The sequence below is a fragment of the Neoarius graeffei genome, chromosome 8 (genome assembly GCF_027579695.1).
Source record: "Neoarius graeffei isolate fNeoGra1 chromosome 8, fNeoGra1.pri, whole genome shotgun sequence".
NCBI lineage: Eukaryota > Metazoa > Chordata > Actinopteri > Siluriformes > Ariidae > Neoarius > Neoarius graeffei.
Genome location: NC_083576.1, coordinates 70755678 through 70782189, shown reverse-complemented (window position 1 = coordinate 70782189; position 26512 = coordinate 70755678). Strand labels below are relative to the sequence as shown.

The 26512-nt window shown below is 42.6% G+C and overlaps 1 protein-coding gene across 2 annotated transcripts in view; it reads right to left on the bottom strand.

The window, feature by feature from the left end:
- Window positions 1-26144, bottom strand: part of si:dkey-219c3.2 (transcription initiation factor TFIID subunit 4) — a 159441-nt gene extending 133297 nt beyond the window's left edge. Inside the window, exons 1-6 of one of the 2 annotated variants that reach the window (XM_060928169.1) lie at window positions 24899-26144; window positions 23469-23629; window positions 19908-19997; window positions 13330-13491; window positions 12883-13005; window positions 8600-8689 (exon numbers count right to left, since the gene is read on the bottom strand). In XM_060928169.1, coding sequence (XP_060784152.1) covers window positions 8600-8689; window positions 12883-13005; window positions 13330-13491; window positions 19908-19997; window positions 23469-23629; window positions 24899-26144 — 1872 coding nt within the window. The remainder of the gene's footprint in view (window positions 1-8599; window positions 8690-12882; window positions 13006-13329; window positions 13492-19907; window positions 19998-23468; window positions 23630-24898) is intronic. The other variant, XM_060928170.1, reaches the window with a different exon arrangement.
- Between the last annotated feature and the right edge of the window lie 368 nt (window positions 26145-26512).

The following is a 26512-nucleotide window of genomic DNA, read 5'->3' as shown; positions in this document are numbered from 1 at the left end:
CATCTGCAGTACACTTTAGCTGAAAATAAGACCCCTTTTATGTTCATTTCATCTACTTATACCTTGAATATCTGTTGGCACTTATAAGGCCAACTTATAATTTTCACCATTACCGTTATCCATTTTTATGAACTTTCCGTTATCCATTACCTTTATCCATTTTATGAACTTTCGCTGCCGAAACGTGGGTGCAAATGTTAGCAACATCAGCATAGTGGCAGGTCCGAGCCTAGTTGTGCTGCTGACTGACTAAACTTTCTGAACTAGAAAGACACCAAGAAAACTCACTTATTCTGTTGAACGGTATCTTCCGTCAATATCATCCACATCATTCCTGTTGTATTTTATAACGTGTCTAACAGTGTTCATTAAGTTCATTCAGTTGCTAGCGTTGCCTGCAGACCAGGCGATGACACTTTGGATCCTGAAGGTCCCGGAGACGTTATGTCTGGGCTTTCAGTTTCTTCCCCGCGGTCGGTCCGCTTCAACCACTTAAGCATTTTTGTTCTGGCAAGAGTCGGCGCAGCGTGTGCGGTAGCAATTCCATTCCAAGTCCATATAATACGGACACCGGCCGAAGATTCTAGAACAGAATGCGCTGCTCTGTAGCCTCGACGGTGCATCGAAAGTGTAGCTACTATGTATTTTTCGCTGTTAACGTTTTAAAATTAAAATTGACAAATTAGGTGAATGTCTACGTATGTGTTACGGCTTTGTAAATAATATTAATGTAGAACTTTTTTTCTAGATCTATTTTTTTCCATTGTCCCGGGATTGTCCCAGATATGATAATTTTGTGTCCCGATGACATTTTTTATGGTCCCCGGGACGTCGGGACACCGTTAGTTTCGAGCGCTGATAGGCGCACGTTACACAGTAGGCCGAAACAAAATATTTTTTTCTCAGTAATACCGTATACCCCGGGAAAACACAGAGACAGTTTAAAGGTATCAAAATTTGGATACCGCCCAACCCTAGACCCCATACATTTTTCAGCAACACAGATGAAACGCTTAGCTTTTTTTTTTTTTAAAAAAGACACTCAAGTGGCAGCTCTAAATACCAACGGCTATGTACGATAAGATATTCAATCACAGCCTCCATAAAACATTTTGCACATTTAGTTAACTAGAATACAACACTTTCATGAACAGTTTGAGCTGTAGGTAGCATTTTCTGAAATCAAGTCAACTTTCTGCTGCCAGTTTCATTATCATTTTCTTCGAGTATGATTTCTGCCCAGCACATATCAAGCAGAATTTAAAACAGGAAGTAGGTAAAAGTCTAACTTGAGGTTGCTGAAACACTGTTAACTAGTTACCAAATGCAGTGCGAGCTAGTTTATAATACATCATTCATTTAAATGCTTGAAAATGCTTTAAACCACAGCACTGGTGAGTTCTCCAATCCTATTTAGTAGAAATTGTGTTGATAAATTTTCTGCAATACTAGTGCAGCTACAAATCTTACGTTTATATTAACACAATTGTTCCAATAAAGGTTTCTCTTATTAACTTCGAGTGAAATCAACCTGGCTGCTGAAGGAACGACTGTTTATAGCTGCTATAATGCAAATGATAAACAGGAAGGACAGGATTTCACTGAGCCATGGATCTTCCATAGCATTAAATTTAAAAATAAACTGAAAATATTATGATGTTATGTTGTTTAATGGATACACATTATAACTGAAAACACAATGCTGTAGTAGAAGAGGAATAAAGCACTTCTTTGGTATGTAATTTATGATAGATAATATATAGTGGTGCTTGAAAGTTTGTGAGCCTTGAAGAATTTAATTTTTTTCTGCATAAATATGGCCTAAAACATTATCAGATTTGCACACAAGTCCTAAAAGTAGATAACGAGAACCCAGTTAAACAAATGAGCCAGAAATATTATACTAGGTCATTTATTTATTGAGGAAAATGACCCAATATTACACACAAGTGATTGGCAAAAGTATGTGAAAAATCCAGGATTAGCAGTTCATTTGAAAGTGAAATTAAAGTCTGATGTTTTCAATCAATGGGATGACAAATCAGGTGTGTGTGTGTCCCGTTTTATTTAAAGAACAGGGATCTATCGAAGTCTGGTCTTCGCATCATGGCATGAACCAAGGAGATTTGCGAGGACCTCAAAAAAAAAAAAAAATTTAGTTGTTGATGCTCATCAGGCTGAAAATTTACAAAATCTCTAAAGGGTTTGGACTCCACCAATCCACCGTCAGACTGATTGGAGAATTTAAGCTCACTGTTACCCTCGCCAGGAGTGAACGAGCAACAAAGATCACTCTAAGAGTTCACAAAGAACCCAGGATAAGCAACTAAAGGTCTCACTTACACTGGCTCATGTTCAAGTTCATGAGTCCACCATCAGGAGAACACTGAACAACAATGGTGTGCATGGCAGCGTTGTAAGGGGAAAAGCAACTGCTCTCCAAAAACAGTTTGTTTAAAAAATTAAATAAATTGATTTATTAATGAAATTTATACAGTACCAGTCAAAAGTTTGGAAACGCCCTCTAATTCAGTGGTGTTTCATTATTTTAAAATTTTCTGAATTGTAGATTAATACTAAAGTCATCGACATTATGAAGAAATATATATGGAATTATTTGGTAAACCAAAAAAAAAAAAAGTGTTAATCAAACCAGAATATGTTTTATATTTTAGATTCTTCAAAGTAGGCACCTTTTGCTTAGATGACAGCTTTGCACATCTTGGCATTTTCTCAGACCCCGTCCACACGTAGCCGGGTATCTGCTAAATCGAAGATATTTTTCTACGTTTTGGCCTGTCATCCACATGAAAACACATCAAAAACGAATATTTAAAAAAACTCCGGGCAAAGTGAAGATTTTTGAAAACTCCGTTTATGCCTTTTCGTGTAGACAGAGATAACCGGAGGTTTGCGTTTTAGAACGTCACAATCTGCGCCAAAAAAATGACAACAAATCTGCCCTGACGTCAAACGTGCGACCTTTGTTTACTGCAGAAGCCAGATTAAGCATGGACTTAAGCTAGCCGCACACCACGGCGATCCACGCGGTACCGAACCGACCCATTTCAGAGCCGACTCCCGACAGGGCACGCACATATCCCCCGACTGTTGACGAGTGCAGTCGCGATTGAAGCGACATGTGACAACTTAATAGCTTTGTGATTGGCTATTGGATATAGTTACTGTTAAATCCAACACTTGAAGATGCTACAGGCTGAATTACAAATGACACAACACGGAATATGTAGCGCACTATCTAGGCTGCATGAGCTATTATTCCCAACCTTAAATAGTGCACTTATATAGGGGAGTTAAAGCGATTTGGAATTCAGCCACACAACTTGAGCAGAGTGGCTTTCCAGCCCACTGTGTCTATGGATAAAGCTTCAGTCTATGGAATTACAGTATATACCTGCATTAGGTGCTACCAACACGTATTTCTCGCGCTAGAAATTGTGTTTAATGATGTCACGTGTTATATGCGAAAGATATGATTGGCTATTGCTAGCGACTCTCGCCGATCAGTCTGGCTCCCGATTAGTTTTTCGAATCGGCTGTGAGATGAGTCGGTACCATCGAAAACTAGTCTTTACGCCTGACTCGCGACTTCAGTTGGCTCGGTACGCTGAAAATCGGCGTAGTGTGCGGCTAGCTAAAGAGTAATGGATCGGAGTAGTGCCTTGAAAGCGTTAATTATTGTGCAGGTGCTATTTACATGTTTAATTTTAGAAGCCCAACTACTGCTCCAAGAGCACAGGCGATGTGATTAGGGGGTAGGATTTGGGGAAATAGCCATCTACAGGTTTGGAATGCTTATGAATGTGATTGAAAACGCAGATGTTCGGTTATGTGTGGAAGGGATTTTTTTCGAAGACGAGGTGGTGTGGATAAAACATTTTTATAAACGGAGGGGGGGAAAATGTTCGGTTTTAAAAATACCCGGCTACGTGTGTACATGGCATCAGTCAGCTTTACGAGACAGTCACCTGGAATGGCTTTCAGTTTACAGCTGTGCCTTGTCAAGAGTTAATTTCTTGACCTCTTAATATGTTTGAGACCATCAGTTGTATTGTGAAGAGGTAGAGTTGGTATACAGTGAATGGCCCTATTTGAGTACTGTTCTAATCCACATTATGCCAAGAACTACTCAACTAAGGCTACATCCACACGACAACGGCAATGAGATTTTTTTTTTTTAAATATCCCGTCCACGTGGGCAATGGATCAGTAAAATATCAGGTACATATGGCAACGCAACGCTTGCTGAAAACGATGCAATACACATGCCACACCTCTACGTGCGCTGTAAGACGGTCCCATCAGAGACACCAGAACAATAGAAGTAGTAGACGCATGCACATAAACCCCTTCTTCTGTAGCATTAGCCACAAAGTTTTGATTATTAATCAGTAGCGTAAAACAAAAGACACGGAAAGAGGAATGAATGGGGGTAGATGGAAGCCGGTACGCCAACATTCTGATACGTCTCCAAGAACGTCTCCTCTGCCCAGCTTGACGTGACTCTGGAGGCATATGAGTTCATGCTGAAGCACTTCGAGACGTTGGCGCTGAAGGCAAAAGAAGCGCACCGTGACTGGAACCGCTGGGCTCCCGCTGCAGAGCAAAGAGACTTTGATCACCGCATGGCAGAGCTCGAAGTGCAACTTCCCCAGCTGGTATCGCGCAAGGCTGCCTTCATCAAAGCTGCAAAAATCAAGACAGACTCTGAAGAGCCCACTGTCCACCGTACAGCCCCAGTGCCAGCAATAAAGCTGAAAGCCACAGCCCTCCCAAAGTTTGTTGGCAACCAGCGAAGTTACTACAGGTGGAAGAAGGAGTGGGAAGCTCTACAGAAGCAGGGTGAACCGACAGGGTCTAGAGAGGTCAAGAAATTCCAGCTGCTCGACAGCATCGATGAGAAGGTGGCCGGAAACCTACACCTGTCGACCTACAGCTCCTCAAACGAAATCTTCAGAGTCCTGGATAACCGGTTTGGGAACCAAGCCAACATCGCTCTCGAGATCATTGAAGATCTACAAGCAACTCCTCCAGTCAAAGCCGGCCAGCCAAGAAGAGTCATCGAGCTCATCCAAACAGTGGAAAAAGCTCTCTACGACTTAAATGAACTGAACAATGCCGAGGCCATAAAGAAATGTTGATGGATTACTTTGTTCTTCTACGCACTTTTTGAGGAATGTATTGTCGGACTTAAACCAACATCTGAAGAGGTGAGATCGCTCCTTTTTTTTCCTCTATTTTTGCTGGCGGGATTGTTTTTGTTTTTGGAAAGCAGTGAAAATATTTTGTAAGCGCATTTCATGAACCAAGTTATAGGATTTGTTGACAACTCGCATCGAGTTCGTTACACTTCTACCCGGTGTGAAGCACTGACAGTCATGTGGTTGTGACGTCATCGTAAACAAATCCATTCTACTCATCCAGACGACTTCGCAACGGCGCCGTTGCCAGATTTTTCCACTCTGGAACCCGTTCTCAAAAGATTTCATTTTGGGGCACCCAAAACGCCGGTGCCATGTGGACGCCAGGCCGAAACGATAAACTATTTTATCAGATTCACCTGAATCCGTTGCCGTGTGGACAGGGCCTTAGTAAAGGAAAAACGACAGTCCATCATTACTTTAAGAAATGAAGGTCAGTCAGTCCGAAAAATTTCAAGAACTTTGAAAGTATCCCCAGGTGCAGTCACAAAGACCATCAAACGTTATGATGAAACTGGCTCTCATCAGGACCGCCCCAAGAAAAGAAGACCTAGGGTTATCTCTGTTGCACAGGATAAGTTCATCAGAGTTGCCAGCCTCAGAAACCACAAGTTACCAGCACCCCAGATAAGAGCCCACTTAAATGCTTCACAGAGTTCAAGTAGCACACACATCTCAACATCAACTGTTCAGAGAAGACTGCATGAAGCTGGACTTTATGGTCGAATTGCTGCAAAGAAGCCACTTCTAAGGAAGAACAACAAGAGGAAGAGAATAGCTTGGGCCAAGGAACACAAGGAATGGACATTAGACCAGTGGAAATCTGTCCTTTGGTCTGAGGAGTCCAAATTTGAGATTTTTGGTTCCAATCGCCATGTCTTTGTGAGCGGATGGTTCCTACATGTGTGGTTCCCACAGTGAAGTATGGAGGAGGAAGTGTGATGGTATGGGGGTGCTTTGCTGGTGACACTGTTGGCGATTTATTCAAAATCGAAGGTAAACTTAACCAGCATGGCTACCACAGCATTCTGCAGCGACATGCCATCCCATCTGGTTTGCGCTTAGTGGGCCCATCATTTGTCTTTCAACAGGACAATGACCCAAAACACACCTCTATGCTATGTAAGGGCTATTTGACCAAGAAAGAGGGAGATGGAGTGCTTTGTCAGATGACGTGGCCTCCACAATCACCTGATCTAAACCCAATTGAGATGGTTTGGGATGAGTTGGACCGCAGAGTGAAGGCAAAGCAGCCAACGAGTGCTCGGCACCTCTGGGAACTCCTTCAAGACTGTTGGAAAACCATTTTGAGTGATGACCTCATAAAGCTGATTGAGAGAATGTCAAGAGTGTGCAAAGCTGTAATCAAAGCAAAAGGTGCCGACTTTGAAGAATCTAAAATCTAAAACGTATTTTGGTTTGATTAACATTTTAAAGTTTACTAAATGATTCCTTACGTGTTGCTGCATCGTCTGGATGACTTCAGCATTAATTTACAATGTAGGAAAAAAAAATTTTTAAAAAATCGAATTTGAAGGTGTTTCCAAACTTTTGACTGGTACTATATTTTATATATCTTCTTCATTTCCGTTTCCGGTTGAGAGTACGCCGTGTGCATTCTGGCTGTGCACGGCGTATGCCTGTGCTCCTCGCTATGGACTGCAGTGAGCTTGTTGCTCATTTTAACACTGGGGTTGTCCAGCGCTCTGTGCAGCAGTGCTTTAGTGCTTGGTGTGATGTTCCGAGCGATGCTGCTCAGTGGCGTTGCGGCGGCTGTGCAGGCAGTTTGGGGCATACCAGTGCTCTGCATGGCGGTGCGGCTGTGCTCGCTTTGTGGATCCATGGCGCGGTGTTCCGAGTGATGTTGCCTGGTGCCGTCACGACAGCTGTGCAGGCGGTGTGGAACTTGTTTTCATGCGCCTTTTGGTGGGACTGTGGCTGCTACACCATTGGAATGACATCCTGACCTTTATTTGATGGACTTTTTTTTTCCCCTATAATTGTAAAGCGACCTTGGGTTTTGATAAAGGCGCTATATAAATTGAACTTGTTATTTTATTATTATTATTTTTTAAAAGCTTGCTACAGATCACACAGACAAGCCAGAAGGCTATTGGAAAAATTCTGTAGATGGATGAGAATAAAACCGAACTTTTGATTTAAATGAGAAACGTCATATTTGTAAAAAGGAAAAAACACTGCATTCCAACATAAGAACCTTCTCCCATCTGTGAAACATGGTGGCGGTAGCACGATGATTTGGGCCCGTTTTGCTGTATCTGGGCCAGGACTGTTTACCATCATTGATAGTACAATGGATTCTGAATTATTCCAGTGAAATCTAAAGGAAAATATCAGGACATCTGTCCGTGAACTGAATCTCAAGAGAAGGTGGGTCATGCAGCAAGACAACGACCCTAAGCACACAAGTGGTTCTACCAAAGAATGGTTAAAGAAGAATAAAGTTAATGTTTTGGAATGGCCAAGTCAAAGTCCTGACCTTAATCCAATGGAAATGTTGTGGAAGGACCTGAAGCGAGCAGTTCATGTGAGGAAACCCACCAACATCCCAGAGTTGAAGCTGTTCTGTACAGAGGAACGGGCTAAAATTCCTCCAAGCCGGTGCGCAGGACTGATCAACAGTTACCGGAAACGTTTAGTTGCAGTTATTGCTGCACAAGGGGGTCACACCAGATACTGAAAGCAAAGGTTCACATACTTTTGCCACTCACAGATATGTAATATTGGATCATTTTCTTCAATAAATAAATGACCAAGTATGATATTTTTGTCTTGTTTAACTGGGCTCTCTTTATCTACTTTTAGGACTTGTGTGAAAATCTGATAATGCTTGAGGTCATATTTGTGCAGAAATACAAAAAATTCTAAAGGATTCACAAACTTAAGCACCGCTGTATAATCTACAGTCACGCCGCTTCACAGATTTGGAATGAATTACACTCTGCAACTCTGCTCTGACCAAATTTGCATTGTCTTTTTGTACATTTGTCCTTGCTATAACCACAGCCTGCAACTTTCAATTTCATTTTCTAAATTTGACTAATTTAAGTTGCTAGAACAATGACTTGCAAGGCACCTGCTACATGCTTCATGCCCAGGGCAAAAATCAACAGTGATACAAGAAGCAACCTTTAGCGCTCCAGAAATATGCGCGCACAGGAAAGACTTAACTAGATGAGAAATTATGAAACCATGATGTGGTTTCTTTTAGTACCAAACGTTACTTAGACCACCTCTCAGGCCAAAGTCAAGTGTTCTCGCCATCATCTGTACAGTTCTTAATCATCAGAGAGTGAAGATGCAGGCGTGCATCCTTTTTTCTTTTTTAAAAGGAAGAGACAATGGAAGGACACTACCTTCAGAAAGGGGATGAGGTAGGGCTGAGGAGACGACTTCAGCTCCGTCTGCAGACGATTTGTAAATTCTTCAGGCTCAATTTTGGCATCCTGTACACAATTACACACAGCATAGGATCACAGGATGAATATTACTGTTTATTCTAATCCACATTCACTGGATATGAGCAATCACCCGCTCTGATTGGCTACTCTATTACTAGGATATCAGCTCATATACTGTAAGTAGAGAAAAACAACATGGCGGAGTGTGTTGCTGAACCAACCAAGGACAAAATAAAAACTACTCGAAAACAAAACCCCAAAAAAATACAAAAAAACAACAAAATACAGAATAAGAGTATTTCATGGTAAGAACGCATCTTTTTTTTTAGTTTTCAAGAATCGTTATTATAGAATTTTTCACAAATTGTTCCTGTCATTTTGCCGGTTTGTTTACATTCTACGTGGAAATTATTTTTTTGGACAAGATTTTATTTATTGAATGAATGAATGAATGAATTTGAATGAATGAATGAATTTATTTTTATTTCGAACATGTATTTAAAAAAAATGTATGTAACTATTTGTACATACAAAAGAAAGAAAACGAGAAAGTGACAAAAAAAAGAATAAATAAAATAAAGAGCTAAGACATTACAATACACCGCACATTGTTCGAAAAAGGAGTGGGAAGAAGTTCAATACTTTTTTTTATTTACTGAATTTGCAAAAAATAAAAATGCTCCATTTCTCAAAAGCAGGGCTTTGAACCGGTTCAAGGAACGAAAACGAAAACCGGAAACTTTTTCTATTTCACATGGAACAGAAACGAAACCAGAAACTTTATTATTTTTTATGTTCTGGAACAGAAACGCTTATTAAAAATAATGGTAACCGGTTCATACCGGTTTTTATTTCGTTCCTCAAAGTTTCCGTAGCCTACAAATAAAAAAGCCATGAGTGTCTGAGCAAAGAAGAGCCTGAACGATGCAACCTCCCTATTGGCTGTTTGTAAAAATGTATCAGTTGTTGCCCTTCCCACGGGAATCATCGCGGGCTCGAGAGACGAGACCTGACGAGTTAGTTCGTTGGTAGCAGAACAAAATGTCTGGACACAAATCGGGTTTTCAGAAAAGGAAAGAAAATAAACGGAGGGTCGAAAATACAAAAAAGGAGGCAGAAAATGCAAAACGAGTTTTAAGGTAGGACAAATGGTTACTTTTCTGAGGCAGCCCGCCGTGGCTGCAGGCTTTCAGTTGTTATTGAATGGTTAGTTTTCTGAGGCAGCCCGCCGTGGCTGCCTGCAGGCTTATTTATTATAGCCCATTTAGTTAAAATAGTTGATATAAAATGTTTGTAGTTATAGTTATGTGATGGTTGTCCTGATTTAGACTGGTGTTTTTTTTTTTTTTGGGGGGGGGGGGGGGGGGGGGGGGGGTGTTGCGCGATGTTGCACCCGGGTCCAGATTAGGGCAGAACCGGCCCTGGCTACATTTCAGGTGTAGTTTGTTTTATGTATGTATGTACTTGCATAGATGTGTACTTGGTCTTCCAATATGGCGCCTAACAAAATCTCGCGGCGCGGTGACGTCATGCGGTAGCCCTCTATAGGGCCTGACTAGCCTTTGGTAACACACTAAACGAATTCTCTTTCATTTTTGGCACTTTTTCTGTTTGTGTAGATGGGAAGACATACTGAGAATCCAAATCACCAACATTTGAAATAATAATTGTTTTGAATTATTTCTTGTCTTATTTAATGAAGGCTGTAATAGAATTAGCCTACATTTGGCTTAAGCTGGATGAGACAGAGACATAATTTTATAGCCATTTGTTAAACAGCTGACAGGGAACGTAATTAACCGCTCCGGGAACGAAATTTTTTTGTTCTAACCGGTTCGGGAACGTCTATTTAATGGTGGAACCCAAAACCGGAAACGTTAAAATTCCATTTCTGTTCGGAACGAACCAATAGGAAAAAAATTCTGGTTCAAAGCCCTGCTCAAAATCCAGTGAATGTGGATATAATAAAACAGTTATTCCACTCAGTCTCGTTGTACATGGCTTATATCCGACTCGGTGCTACATGCCTCATCGGCTATCAGCTCATGTACGACTCAATGTCATGGAATAACTCTTAATTACATTTTTCGCAGTCTGGTTTACATCAAATCCTGCAGTCTGATTGGCTGGCGATTGGGTCCGTATCCTATGGTACAGACCCCAGTTACGGACCTCTGGCAACTCGCTCATTCACAACAACAACAAACATAGTAGCAATTTGACAACATTTATCTTTTTTTGATTATCAAAAATCTTATAAATTTTTGCCAGCATTTCTCTGTATAACAGCATTAATTTTACAGCATGGATAGTGATAACGACAGTGTTCACAGCGAAAGCGAGGTTTACTACCCTGAGGAAGAAGAAATAAAAGAAAACATTTCAGGAGAAAGCTAAAAACCTCTAACTATTGCTAACACCGAGCAAAAACATGGCTGAATCCTGAATGACTCCTATTTGTATAAATAGGGGACTACATAGGCGGCAAAATGTAGGTTTTTTCCTGCCATGGAAGTGCACTTGTATACCGAGGAGGAAGCCATTTGCATTACAGCCGCTCGGTTTTCCCTTTCGGGCGGTCTCATTTTCTGTTAGAATTTGGTAAAGAAAAAAATAAATATATTATTTACCAGCTTAAGGTCGGTCCGTATGGTGAAATACCGTGACCTCAGCCTTACTAATTACTGACCTTGGCCCAGAGGGCCTCGCTCAGTACTTTCAAGACCTCAGTCACAGTATTTCACCATACGGACCTCCTAGCTGCTAAATAACATTTTTTTTTTTTTTCGCAGTCCAAATCCTGCGCTCTGATTGGCTGGCGAGCGGGTCCGTATCCTACAGTACAGACCCCAGTTACGGACCTCTGGCGACTCGCTCGTTCACAACAACAAACATAGTAGCATTTTTTGTCAACATTTATCTTTTTTTTTAATAAGATTTATTTATACGATTATCAAAAATCTTATACATTTTTGCCAGCATTTCTCAGTATAATAGCATTAATTTTACAGCATGGATAGTGATAACGACAGTGTTCACAGCGAAAGCGAGGTTTACTACCCTGAGGAAGAAGAAATAAAAGAAAACATTTCAGGAGAAAGCTAAAAACCTCTAACTTGCTAATGGCTTGATCTCATTAGTTAATGAGGCCCATTTTGGACCATGTTATCCTAATACATAATATTACGTTAGGTAAAACTTTAAACCAGTACAATCTCTTCTTCAAAGTTTCACCAAATGGCTTTATTTATGCAATATAAAAGGTCATAATACTGTATAACTTTGGTCAAGCAAAAACATGGCTGAATCCTGAATGACTCCTATTTGTATAAATAGGGGACTACATAGGCGGCAAAATGTAGTTTTTTTTCCTGCCATGGAAGTGCACTTGTATACCGAGGAGGAAGCAATTTGCATTACAGCCGTCAATGAGGATTCAAAATGGCGGCTCGGCTCGGTTTTCCCTTTCGGGCGCTCTCGTTTTCTGTTAGAATTTGGTAAAGAAAAAAATATATAATTATTTACCAGTCTAAGGTCGGTCCGTATGGTGAGCGAGATTTAGAAACAGAAACCGTGACCTTGCAAGAAACAGAAACCGTGACCTCGGCCTTGAATATTGACCTCGGCCCAGAGGGCCTCGCTCAGTACTTTCAAGACCTCGGTCACGGTATTTCACGATACGGACCTCCCAGCTGGTAAATAACGTTTATATATCAAACATGATAAAACATGTACTTATTTTCTGTGAATGAGACATCACTGAAGAAAAGTACAAAACTTTACAGTACAGAACTCAAACCCCAAATGACAGACTGATAAAGATACTGTGACAAAAACCAAATGCATTTTTCTTCTAGATCTTTGATGGTGTGTACTACTACAAGAGCGAATTTCCCAAGATACGTCAACTCGATAGAAATAAAAGGACAAGGGTGTGTTAGCGATGCACCAGTCAGCGTGTGAATCTTCCTTAACCTTGTATGAAAACGTTTTACACACTCATCTCAGAAGAGAACGTCAGCTGCAATCTGCAACTGCAAAATGCTTGCTAAATGTCAGTTCGAGGGAGATACTTTTGCGTGTCTACAGGTTTACGAGCACTGTACTATAAAGTGGTAGAACACTCCGTCTCAAAAAACAACGTATTAAAGTCTGTACATTTTAAATTATGAAGCGCAGTGAAGCAATGATGGCTTCAATGCTGTGTAACACTACTGATAACCACCGATGCTACTCACCAGCAGGTCCTGCACGAGCGCCTTCACGTTCTTTGAGGTTTCCGGAGAGGGGGAATTATGGGATGCCAGTTTGATCAACGTTGCTAAGAAATTCTTGCATTTCTTCACATTCTCTTGCATTTCCTGAAACAAGAAACAGAAAACAACTATCTGAGATCATCTGGAAGCACAAAAAATTCTCTCTCAAAAAAAAAAAAAAACCCACACAGATGCGTCTGAACCTGACTAAAGGACTCTGGAAGATCTTGTGCAATTTCATAAGAGGTTATACGAGAATCTTACGAACCATAATAACCACAGTTTGGGCAAAAGCAGAAATTTTCTGCCCAGATGACAAAATGAAACTCAAAGTGATACGAAGTGTGTTAAATGTGGTACGGAGCCGACAGAAGGTTGAAGAGCTAGTCAGAAGAGGTCAGGATTGAGAGATTGACTGGTAACGGCTACCTGAGAGAGGCCGGTGATTCCTGTGGTGGGTGCAGCAGGTGCCGTGACAGTGGGTGAGGGTTTCAGGAGCGTCTGATTTGGAACTTGAACACGAGCTCCGGTTGTGATCACAGTGGGGCCGCTGGGCTTCTGAGCAGCGCTCGCTGTCACCAAAGGGGTTTTCTAAGACAACACAACCCACACACATCACATTCAACCCTACATTACAGTCATGTTTACATTTATATTTTGTTATATTAATATTAAAGGGCATATTCTGGACCAAATTCGGGGTTTTTTTTATGTCCCTTTACACACTCATCCAGAAGGGTAATTTTGCACAAGGCCATCTGTCTACAGCAGAAAAAAATAAAATAAAACGTGTCTGGAAAAATCCCAAGGGAGTCTGGAGCCAGATTCGTGACGTCACCTGCGGAAGCGCCAGCAGGCTGCGCGAGCTTTGCACGGTTTCAGTGCACAGCCTGTGTAGACCAAGCGCTCCCATTTCTCTCTCATTGTCCGGTCTTTTGGAAAACGATGAGTACTAATCCCATCAAGATTGGTGTTGCTACACCCTCCTACGATACATCTGTTAACCATTTTAATAATTACGCGATAACGGTGAAGAAATTTGCAGAAAACCACCAGGTCGTTTTCTCATAAACAAACCAGCGCTGACGTAGGATTCAGAAGGAGGCGTCCCGCACGCGACGTCACGAAAATCAATGTATGCCGGGAAATCCAAATGCCAAGTTTTTTCAGAGGCGGACCAATTCGCCTCAAATGGCTTTGACTTCAGCTGAATTTTTCTGGTATTGCGCAAGGTAAAAAAATTGCAGAGAATGCAGAAGGTTACAGATATTTGACCAAAGTTTAATATAAAATAGGAGAATTACAGTGATCTTGCTATATCTTAAAGGAGATCACCAACAATAATATTTATATCATGATAATGGGAAAGACTTGTTTCTGATTGGTTGGCAAGGGTTAAAAAAAAAAAAAATTATAACACATTACTTTCATGGTATTTCGCAGATGCTCTTATCCAGAGCAACGTTCAACATACTCAGAACAGCCTGGGGAACAGTTAGGGCTTCGGTGCCTTGCTCAAGAGCACTTCAGCCATTCCTGCTAGTCCAGGGAATCGAACCAGTGACCTTTTGGTCCCAAAGCTGCTTCTCTAACCATTAGGCCATGGCTTCCCTCATGCTTCCCCAAAATAAATAAAACAAATCCTACTACTACTGTTGCCAATAATATTAATAATAATAGACCGTCAAAGATGGCGTAGCTCACTCTGGCCCCGTCTAGTCCAGAAGGAATGATCTAAAGTGGGCCACCTTGCGCAATAAATGTTGCAAGCTATATACACAAGCTATATATAGAGGCTATATCCACCCTAGGAATATCGACCTATTTGCCAGAAAGAATCCAAAACAGCAAGGAATTGACCGAGAAGAAGTGATTTTTGTTGAACTGCTAATTAAGGCTTAAAGGAGTACGCCACCCTCAAGTGAAACTGAGTCAGTCCCTGCAGTCCCTAGAGTTGGATGAGTGAGCCAAGGCGTTCTGTAGCCGACCCAGCCATTGTCCTGATCTGGAAACGTCCCGGTTAGCTTTAGCTTAGCGTAGTCGCTGTAATCCGGCGTGTCCAGCTAGCATTGTCGTTGCAAAAGTGAATCAAATAACTCAAGATTGTTTATAATTATTTCTCATGACCTGTACATTCACATCGAGTACACATATCAATGCAAATTAACACGAAGGGATTTACTAGACCAATTTATATCTGGAACTATTTTCGGCCACAGCACAGGCAAAGCACCGCTGCAGGCGCAAAGACACCACGCAGCACCTGAAAACCCTGGTAACACTGGTGTATTGACGGAAGTTGTGGTGCTGCGTGGTGTCTTTGCGCCTGCAGCGGTGCTTTGCCTGTGCTGTGGCCGAAAATAGTTCCAGATATAAATTGGTCTAGTAAATCCCTTCGTGTTAATTTGCATTGATATGTGTACTCGATGTGAATGTACAGGTCATGAGAAATAATTATAAACAATCTTGAGTTATTTGATTCACTTTTGCAACGACAATGCTAGCTGGACACGTCGGATTACAGCGACTATGCTAAGCTAAAGCTAACCGGGACGTTTCCAGATCAGGACAATGGCTGGGTCGGCTACAGAACGCCTTGGCTCACTCATCCAACTCTAGGGACTGCAGGGACTGACTCAATTTCACTTGGGGGTGGCGTACTCCTTTAATTAGCCCATAACTTCATTAATAACTGTAAGTAAGCAAACCTGGGGAGAAGTTATATGCACCCTAAGTACCGCTACCTTCATGTCAGAAAGAATCAAAATTGGTGGAGAATTGAGGGAGAAGAAGCAATTTGTATGGAAACTGCTCATTAGGGATTGATTAATTACTCCATATCTTCATTATTAATTGCAATGATGCAAATTTGTGTGGAAGCTATATGCACCCTAGGCAGACCCACCTTCCTGCCAAAAAGAATAAAAAAAATCGGTGAAGAACAGAGAGAAGAAGCGATTTTTGTGAAATGTGGATGACGCCGGACAGACAACGGATAACACAAGATAGGATAAGCTCATTGGCTGTCGGCTGGATGAGAGAGGAAGAAATACTATGCTTCAAGTGTCCACATGCAGGAAGTGATCAGTGTATTTTTTTAATCCCCTGCTGGCTGAAAGGCCCGAAGGGGGATTATGTCCGTCTGTCCGTCCATCCGTCCCGGGAAGGGTACTCACCTTCTGAAATCAACTCCTCTCACAATTTTTGGAGGAATTTCACGAAACTTGACAGAATTCTTTGTTATATGTCGGTAATACACATACCGCAATTTCGTTCAATTCAGTCGCATTTTACCAGAGTTATTGCAGAGTTGCCAGCGGGGGATATTGTGCTCTCAGAGCACTTTTGTTTTTATTCTTATTGCACTTTGTTTTCCTGTCAGCACCGAGTATATCATGCATGTATGTTGCTCTGTGGATCCCGGGAAAACATTATTTATTTCTTCATCTCACTGTGTACATTGTATACGGTTGAGAAGACCACGAAGATCTACTTGACTTGACCTAAAAATTAGGCTACCTTCATATTACCAGGTTGAAGTAACACAAGTCAGTCAGATCTTCTGCCTTTACTTAACAGACCTGAGCCACTTTCTTGGAGCCACTTTCTTGGTCACGTTAACCGACAACTGTCCGCCGTTGACGGATTTTTTTTTAGCTATGACGGAAAAATCTGAAGGCCGTCGGCAGGGCTCGAAATTAACTTTTTTTCTTTGTGTCCCCCAGTGGTCCCGAATTCTGTGTTGTATTGTCCCGAATGGAAGCAATAGTGTCCCCATTTTTTTCCTCTCTGAAATAACCAGTGGTTAATATTATCATATGAAGTTACTATTATATTTGTAACTAATGTGATTTTGAACCCTTTATATCATTTTTACAATAAGTCACAAGACACAAGCGACACATGTCCTATACATCATCTACTTCAAAATTACAGTTATTCCATTTTCAGTTTATTAAACTTTGGCGATCTCACTGTATGAATAGATACCCGTTTATTTAAAGGGGCCAACTAGCTCATTCAGAAAATGTTTCAACTCCCTACATCTGCAGTACACTTTAGTTGAAAATAAGACCCCTTTTATGTTCGTTTCATCTACTTATACCTTGAATATCTGTTGGCACTTATAAGGCCAACTTATCATTTTCACCATTACCGTTATCCATTTTTATGAACTTTCCGTTATCCATTACCGTTATCCATTTTATGAACTTTCCGTTATCCATTTTATGAACTTTCCGTTATCCATTTTATGAACTTTCGCTGCCGGGTGCAAATGTTAGCAACATCAGCATAGTGCCAGCAGGTCCGAGCCTAGTTGTGCTGCTGACTGACTAAACTTTCTGAACTAGAAAGACACCAAGAAAACTTACTTATTCTGTTGAACGGTATCTTCCGTCAGTATCATCCACATCATTCCTGTTGTATTTTATAACGTGTCTAACAGTGTTCATTAAGTTCATTCAGTTGCTAGCGTTGCCTGCAGACCAGGCGATGACACTTTGGATCCTGAAGGTCCCGGAGACGTTATGTCTGGGCTTTCAGTTTCTTCCCCGCGGTCGGTCCGCTTCAACCACTTCAGCATTTTTGTTCTGGCAAGAGTCGGCGCAGCGTGTGCGGTAGCAATTCCATTCCAACTCCATATAATGCGGACTCCAGCCAAAGATTCTAGAACAGAATGCGCTGCTCTGTAGCCTCCGGATGCAGGTGCATCAAAAGTGTAGCTACTATGTATTTTTCGCTGTTAACGTTTTAAAATTAAAATTGACAAATTAGGTGAATGTCTACGTATGTGTTACGGCTTTGTAAATAATATTAATGTAGAACTTTTTTTCTAGATCTATTTTTTTCCCATTGTCCCGGGATTGTCCCAGATATGATAATTTTGTGTCCCGATGACATTTTTATGGTCCCCGGGACGTCGGGACACCGTTAGTTTCGAGCGCTGGCCGTCGGTCATTTTGACGGATGTTTACCGTTACCATTACCAATAACAGCCTAATAATAAAACATAATGAGAAACACAATTTAAATGATTGGCAAGTTGTGGCAGAGTTTTCTTACATACAGTATACATAGGTGGGGTTTACATTAGACCGTATCAGCGGATCATCAGATTAACGTTTTTAAAACGATTAGTGTGCACACAGCAACACCAATACACGATTCGCATGCACACAGCAACACCAATACACGGATACGCTCGGCTCCGCAGGCATCCTGCGCTCCAAATCACTCCGCCCTGAACAGCGAGTGCCCTCTGGAGGGTGCGCACTCCGGCCCTGCGCAGCTCACAGAGCGCGCGAGTGAAGTGCACGAGCCACGATTCGGGACTGAGCCGCTGTGTGTGTGTGATCCCAGCGCATATCACTTACCACTTGCAAGTGGAAGGACGGCAAGCCTAAAGACAATCATAACTACACAATGGGCAGTATTTGCATCAGTATTTGCAGTATTTTCATACTTTTATACTCTTTAATGAAAGGTGATACAAGGCGGAAGCCCGCGCCGTTTTTCAGCAGTCGCGTCACATGACCAACGCCAGCGAATCAGGAAGGTGGATGTCACAGTGACGTTGTCCAATGACGACGCCAGCTAGAGCTCAGCACAGCGTATCCGCGTATTCTCAATGTTTACACAGCACCGGATCAGACACGATCTGGATTGAATACGTGGACCCTGGCGGATTCCCGTTTCCAGGCGTTTCCAGGTGGTTTAATGTAAACGGACAGTGCATCCGCGACGAAAATGAGACAGATACGGTCTAATGTAAACTTGGCCATAGTCTTCACTGCCGTCACTTTCAATCTGAGCCGACGTTGCGGCAGTCTTGATGTTCAGTGCACAGGCTACTCGTGTATACACCGTAGCCACTGCGCAAGGCTGTTCCCCCATCGCACTCCTGACCGCGCTCTGACTTTTCTAACCACTAGCACAGTGATGTATTAACGTTTCCCTTCTCTGCAGAAGACACGTCATTTTTGCTATTAAAAAAAGATGCATTGGGTTGTGTCGTTTCCCTGCCTGTACGTCTTAATGCAATAGCGCTCATTTAGGCTAGTTGTTTTCTTGTTTTTAAAATGAAACAAACGTCGATTTATTGTATTCTTCCCCAGCAAGCTTAGGAACATCACTGCTCGAATATCTGCTAAACTATCATTTTAATGACAGCACGGGTAGACAAACTAACATTTAAACATAACTTCGTTTTATTTAAGACCTTCCGTGTCAGGTTCCAGGCTCCGCCGAGCCGAGGCTCTTGCCGGCTTCTGATCACTTCCCTGGGAGAAATGTTTCCCGACTTCAGAACTTTGGCTGAAGTGGCGCTGGTTATTCCAGTCTCCAGTCTCGCAGCAGAGCGCGGGTTCAGCCTTCAGAATAAAATTAAAACGTCAATGAGAAGTCGTCTGTCCGAGGCAAAGACGCAAAATTTAATGACAGTTGCCTCGGCAGCAGTCTCCATTGACGACTTTGATTATGCACAAGCGAGCTGCCAATTTAAACCCATGCGGGCCAGAAGGAAGGTGTGAGCTCACGCAAACAGGTCAAATTAGATCGTCACTTAAATCGTTGTAGTGGACTGTTCATATTTTAACCGCAATTGTCTTGCTACGTTGTAAAATAACATTGTTCGTATGCCCGTTAAGGCACAACAGCCGCAATGTTTTTAGCGGAGGGAAAATGGGTTCACAAGTGACCGAACGTCAGAATCTCTGTTCATCTTTTTGCATCATAAATAAATGATTAAATAATACAAGCTTGTTCTGTGAATTAAATTTTTAAATGAAAATGAGTCCATGAAAACACAAGTTATTAAATATATAGCATTTATAGCCTATATACATTGTCATTTAAAAGCTAAAATAAAATGACAGATAATAATGGACAATGACGGAATTTTTACGACCCTGTCCGTCAAAATGACGGGCAATGAAAAAGTCTAACGCAACCACTGCTGCACATCATTGTTGTGCTAGAAGTGAAGCAGAGATAAAGAGGACGTGTACCTGTAGAGCAGGGCTAGCAGGACTGGCTGCCTGGACCACTTTAGCCTGTGCAGGAGAAATCGGTCGGATGGCTTGGGAGGTCACTGGCGACTGCAAAGTGAGAGATTTAAAATCCTAAGCGCCAAGCTCTTATGAGTCAGTATTTCAGATTACGCCTGGATCTTTACGAAAACAACCTGCTGGTCTAATTCAGTTGAGGACTTCTCCTTTAAAACGATATTACAATGATGGATTCACCAAAACACGTCCTGGGTGTCTTCTGGAACCTTTTGATCTACACTGTGGCCTGATACCCGAATTATACACCTTTTATAACGAGTTAGTATCTTGAACTAGAAATGCGCATGTAGTTTACCTTTAATGGGGTGGCTCAGCCTTCCCAGAATCCTCTGCACCAAGTCAACATTTTCACTGCTAGCAATATTCCAAAAATAGGTACCCTATGGGTCCATGTGGCTACTGCTTATAAATAAAATTGTTTTCTGATCCCATGTCCATACAGTAAATATAGCATATATATTTACTCTATAGGGGTGTTTACACAGCAACTTTTACTCCGGTGTAGCACCGGGGCTGCCCCGGTAGAGCGTTCACACGGTACAAAGTTATACCGGTGTCGCCCCTGAAAGCTGCTTAAACCGGTGCAAATCTAACCCTGCTCGGGAGGTGGTTTAAGAAATTTACTCCGGAGTAAATGCTAGTTTGCGGGGCAGCACGGATATAAAATGGGACGTCTGAACGCTACAGCGGTAGACTCGCTACGCGCGAGGAGAGTTGATTACATACAAGCATTGCATAATTTGCATCCTGGTATTTTGCGCTTCCAAAATGGCGAATATCAACAACAACAGAACTGCGTGTCTTCCAGTGTTGCCAGATTGGGCGGTTTTAAGTGCATTTTGGCGGATTTGAACATATTTTGGGCTGGAAAACGTCAGCAGTATCTGGCAACACTGCTGTCTTCATCCACGTTGTTTTCCCGGCGCTTGGTGATGCCATGACAACCGGGAAAAGGAAGTACATTTTCACGCATGCGCATATTTCATTTCCGCATTATTACTATCGTATAGCACGGTCGCAAAAACTGCCGTGTGAACGCAAGTGGGGCTGCACCAGTGCTAACACGCTTCTCTCTAGTAAGCAGGTTTGTGACGTGTGAACGCTGAAGTGTAAGATATATCGCAACAAAATACATCGGTGCAGCATTGATGCAAATATGTGCCGTGTGAACACCCCTTTTGAGGCAGGAGGCACAAAAATGAAGCGCAATCCAAAAATGAACAATCACAGAAGTAAAATATACCAAGTGTCTGTACTTTATATTATTCAACTCTTACCTCTTACAGTTTTTGAAACTGAAACCTCTGAACCGAGGCTGACACACACACACACACACACACACTGTCGCCATGACCCAAACTCTTATTTCCCGGAAAAGGCCCGGCGCTAGAGCTCAGTGGTCTTAATACGCTTTTTGACAACTTCCTGTAACAACTCGGAAGTGAGTCACACATCGGGCCACCGGCCAAAGAAGGCGAGGAAAGGGGGACAAACTGGAGTATATTTTAAAATAGGAACACACTTTCCCTCTGTAATAAGCATAAACATGTCTGCAAGCAATTTCTTTAGTCTAGTCCATTTATTTCGAACGGTGAACCGAATTGTATACACTCACCGGCCATTTTAATAGGAATGCGTATACGCATGTGCATTGTGCTATCGTTACACTCGCTCATTCTTACAACATGACATAGGGGCTACAGCCTCTATATGAGGCAGTAGCCACAAAAACAACCTGCAACAATTCGGCGGCATCCTCGGCCAAAGATCTTAAAGGAACAGTCCACCGTATTTCCATAATGAAATATGCTCTTATCTGAATTGAGACGAGCTGCTCCGTACCTCTCTGAGCTTTGCGCGACCTCCCAGTCAGTCAGACGCGCTGTCACTCCTGTTAGCAATGTAGCTAGGCTCAGTATGGCCAATGGTATTTTTTGGGGCTGTAGTTAGATGCGACCAAACTCTTCCACGTTTTTCCTGTTTACATAGGTTTATATGACCAGTGATATGAAACAAGTTCAGTTACACAAATTGAAACGTAGCGATTTTCTATGCTATGGAAAGTGCGCACTATAATGACAGGCGTACTAACACCTTCTGTGCGCTTCGACAGCGCATTGATATCTGAGCGCCGTATCAATGCGCTGCCGAAGCGTGCAGAAGGTGTTAGTACGCCTGTCATTATAGTGCGCACTTTCCATAGCATACAAAATCGCTACGTTTCAATTTGTGTAACTGAACTTGTTTCATGTCACTGGTCATATAAACCTATGTAAACAGGAAAAACGCGGAAGAGTTTGGTCGCATCTAACTACAGCCCCAAAAAATACCATTGGCCATGCTGAGCCTAGCTACATTGCTAACAGGAGTGACAGCGCGTCTGACTGACTGCGAGGTCGCGCAAAGCTCAGAGAGGTACGGAGCAGCTCGTCTCAATTCAGATAAGAGCACATTTCATTATGGAAGTACGGTGGACTGTTCCTTTAAACTGAGACATGAACGTTAGGGTGCATCAGTTGCCCTCACTTTCATAAAATCTGATGCATTTTTGTTTGGGTGTTCCTTTTCACCAATAAAGACATCCTGTAAAAATTTGTTGACCATATTCAAAAGTCTAATGGTGGCACCATGAGGTTCATTTTTTGCCAAAAAACGCTTATTTTATGTTTTCGCGTAAGGTTTGAATCACAATGTTGGACTCCATTTATTGATTTCTTGTGAGCCAGAGATGATGTTAAGAACCTTTGCAAGGGATCGAGAAGCATTAATGTGATTCATAATACATTTGCATTGTTTAAAAGTAGCTGAACAATGATTCAATGAACAGCTAAAACTCAAACTGTGCTTGATAATATATTTAGAATATGTACTAAAAATGTGTATCTAAGATATTTGGTATACTCTATAAGGTGCCATAATGTTTCATGAAAAGTGATCGAAATTGTCATAAAATAGCAGCTTTTTCCATAACTTTGAGCTCCTGGTGCCACCATTACACTTTTGAATTTTGTCAAAATATTTCACCCAGTGTGTTTTCTTACCAAAAGGAACATAAAAACAAAAATGCATCATGATCGGAGGAACTTTTCATTTTTAGGGGGCAACTGATGTACCCTAATGAACGTGAAGAGGTTTTATCAGAGTATCTATAGTTTAAATTCTTTTTGAAATGATCCATTCTGTTTTAGGATGGTTATAACGTTCCTGCGTTCACATGCTTTCAAAACACAGTGGCTCGTATGTAAGCAAAAAGAACGAACAGTTTGGATTCTGGGAACAGTGAGCCAGCCCCTTTAAACCTTTACTCTTAAAATGAACCACAATCCATTTATGCAGCTTTCATTTTTTACACTAGACAAGTTTCTAGGCGAAAGATAAAGACAAGTGTAATAGATAAGGATACCATTGGAGCAACAAGAAAAGGTAAAAAAAAAAAAAAGTTTTCATAAAAACAAAAAAAATAAGAAGTTGAGTACATTTCTTCCGAGTGTATCCACATACTTGCGGCACAGATGTGGTGACTCGGATGGTAGCGCCGGTTGTGGTCGTCGCAGGCGTAGGAGACAAAGCCGCTTTCGTCTGATTCTGAGCCTTCGCCTGGGCCAGAACCTGCTGAGGAACCAACACCAACTGGCCTGCTTCGGTCCGGACAAGCACCATTCCTACAGCACGACACACATCGTACACCTCATCGGAACTTTCACTTAATAAACAGGAAGCAGGAACATGACTGAGGCACTCATGAACTTTTAATCCAACACTCAGTCAAAATAAGTAAAATGGTATTAAATCGGACATACAGAATCATCAGCGCTTTTAGATTAGTCTTTAAATCAGCTGCCGATGTTCTGTTAATAACAAAGATATCCTACTGACTCGGGCCAATCATTCTGTTGTAAAACTGATAAACGTAATGCCTGACAAGTTTTACTTTCATATTAAATCAATCAATCAATCAATCATCAGCAATATAAAAAAAAAATGTGTCATCTTGGATTGCGTCTGTAAACAAACAGCCTATCGGGGGGGGGGGGACAAACAAACAAACCCTCCCATCCCAAACAGGGAGCAGGGCGTGCACAAAAGCGGGTGTATTAATACGAAACGGAAGTTGTGTAAAGGACTAAAATCACATTTTTATGCTCGCTTGTTGTTATTTTGAAAGCTTTCACTCCATTCATAGGTGAACACGATTTAAATCTTATCCCTGGAATATAAACACGATGACTGAAAACGACTTGTTCATTCAATTACTCAAACTTAAGTAGACGTATAAATAGATAACTCTAATAGACGTTAAGGACAACTTATAACATATTCAGTGGGTGGAAAGTTCAGGACTCTGATAAACAGCTAAGATATTACCGTGCACATTTAAATCTCATCTCATCATCTCTAGCCGCTTTATCCTGTTCTACAGGGTCGCAGGCAAGCTGGAGCCTATCCCAGCTGACTACGGGCGAAAGGCGGGGTACACCCTGGACAAGTCGCCAGGTCATCACAGGGCTGACACATAGACACAGACAACCATTCACACTCACATTCACACCTACGGTCAATTTAGAGTCACCAGTTAACCTAACCTGCATGTCTTTGGACTGTGGGGGAAACCGGAGCACCCGGAGGAAACCCACGCGGACACGGGGAGAACATGCAAACTCCGCACAGAAAGGCCCTCGCCGGCCACGGGGCTCGAACCCGGACCTTCTTGCTGTGAGGGGACAGCACTAACCACTACACCACCGTGCCGCCCACATTTAAATCATGTTCATGAAATAAGTCTGTATTTGTCGTCATTGACATGAAATCCCAGGTCCAAAAAAAAAAACCTCTGCATTTGGAGAAACTGAACTGACGACGTACGGTTTCAGAAGACTTTTTTTTTTCTTCAAAATTGACTCCAAAAGGATGCAAGACGTCTGCATACTTACCTTGTGGTATAGTGAATCCTGGTGGTAACTGAATCGTGGTCTGCTGTTGAGGTCTGACTGTAAGCTGAGGCACCACCGCTCTGGGAGCAGGTGCCGCAGGAACCCCAGGTCGTACAGGCACGGTGCTCGCTGCTGGAGACGGAGCAGCAGGTCTTAGCATCCCAGCAGCCTGCGCTGTCAGACCTGCTTCTTGTTTCACCAGTACCGACGGGGTGCTGGCGACAGGAACCGGGGAACTCACGGCACCCGAGTGCACGGTTACAGGAGGCCGTACGGTTACAGACGAACCAGCGAGCTGATTCGGGACAATAGTTTTAATCTGGGTTTGAGGGTTCGTTTTGATCAAACTCGCACTGGAGGTGGGCAGCGTAGAGGCCGGGACAGAGGCGACGCTTACGGGCGCTGTAAGTTTAGGGTCACTAGGATTGGACGTGATGTTGGAAGGTCGGTGCAGGGCACCAGCAGGGACTGCTTGGGTAGTTGATAGACTTGCAGGCTGAGACAGTATATGATTAGGAGCAAGAAAAGTACCATTAGTGCCTTTGGAAGTGGATGTGCTGCTGTTGGTGGTGCCAGAGGCAGAGGCAGAGGCAATGACAGCACCGTTCACACCAGGAGTGGGAGCAGGAGAGGACAGAGGTCCAGTGGCACTGCTGCCATTCTCACCAACCTGGGCTCTGGAGGACACGGCACGGACAGGTGAAGCGATGTGATTTGTGCTGGGGAGAGTATCGGTAGCTGAGGATGAGGAGGATGAGGATGAGGAGGATGAGGATGCTACAACTGCTGCGTCACTTGAACAGTTGGGAGAAGTTGCGAGTCCCGGCACAGCGGGCTTTGGTACTAACGTGCTGTTTGGCTGCACTCGGTTGGTCGCCATCAGCGCGCCGGCGTTGCCAGCGGCAGGGACCGGCTCGGAGTTGTGTCTCGGTGTCCTCTCGGAGCCGTTCTCCTGCTTTACCTCCACTCTGGGCAGTCCTGCCGCTCGCGCCTCCAATGCGGTTCCCGCTTGGGCTTTTCCTAAGTTGCTGTTTCCGCTCTCGTGCGCTCCGGACCTCCGCGCCTCGCTGTGGCCCTTACTCTGCCCGCCCAGCTCCGACTCTAACGAACCCACGAGGTCACTGACGGCTTTTTCGTCCACTTCAGAATACAGCATATCTTCCAGCGGATCGGGGACGCCCGCCATCTTTGGAAGACGCTCGACAGAGCGTGTCGTGCGCGTGCGTTGTTTTGCCGCGAAGTGCATTCTGGGGGAAATGGGCGGAGCGAGCGCCCTCACAACTCAGCTCGCGCGCATGAACGTGCCAAGATGGTCTGCTCATAATAATAATAATAATAATAATAATATCGAAATTGAGTGCTTTATTTTATTGTTTAAAAGATGTAATTATCTCAGAGTCATTTTGGTTATATGACTGAGATTAAACTTCATTTATTTATTGAGTAACAAATTAACATTCATACCTGATCACTTATTATATATTAAGTGGATTGTGTCATGCAGTGTAGTGTAGAGTGTGTTATGCTACATAATGTGTTACAGAATACAGTGTAGAATCTGTATGGAATACAGGGGTATGGAATAATGTGTTACAAATTACAGTGTAGAATGTG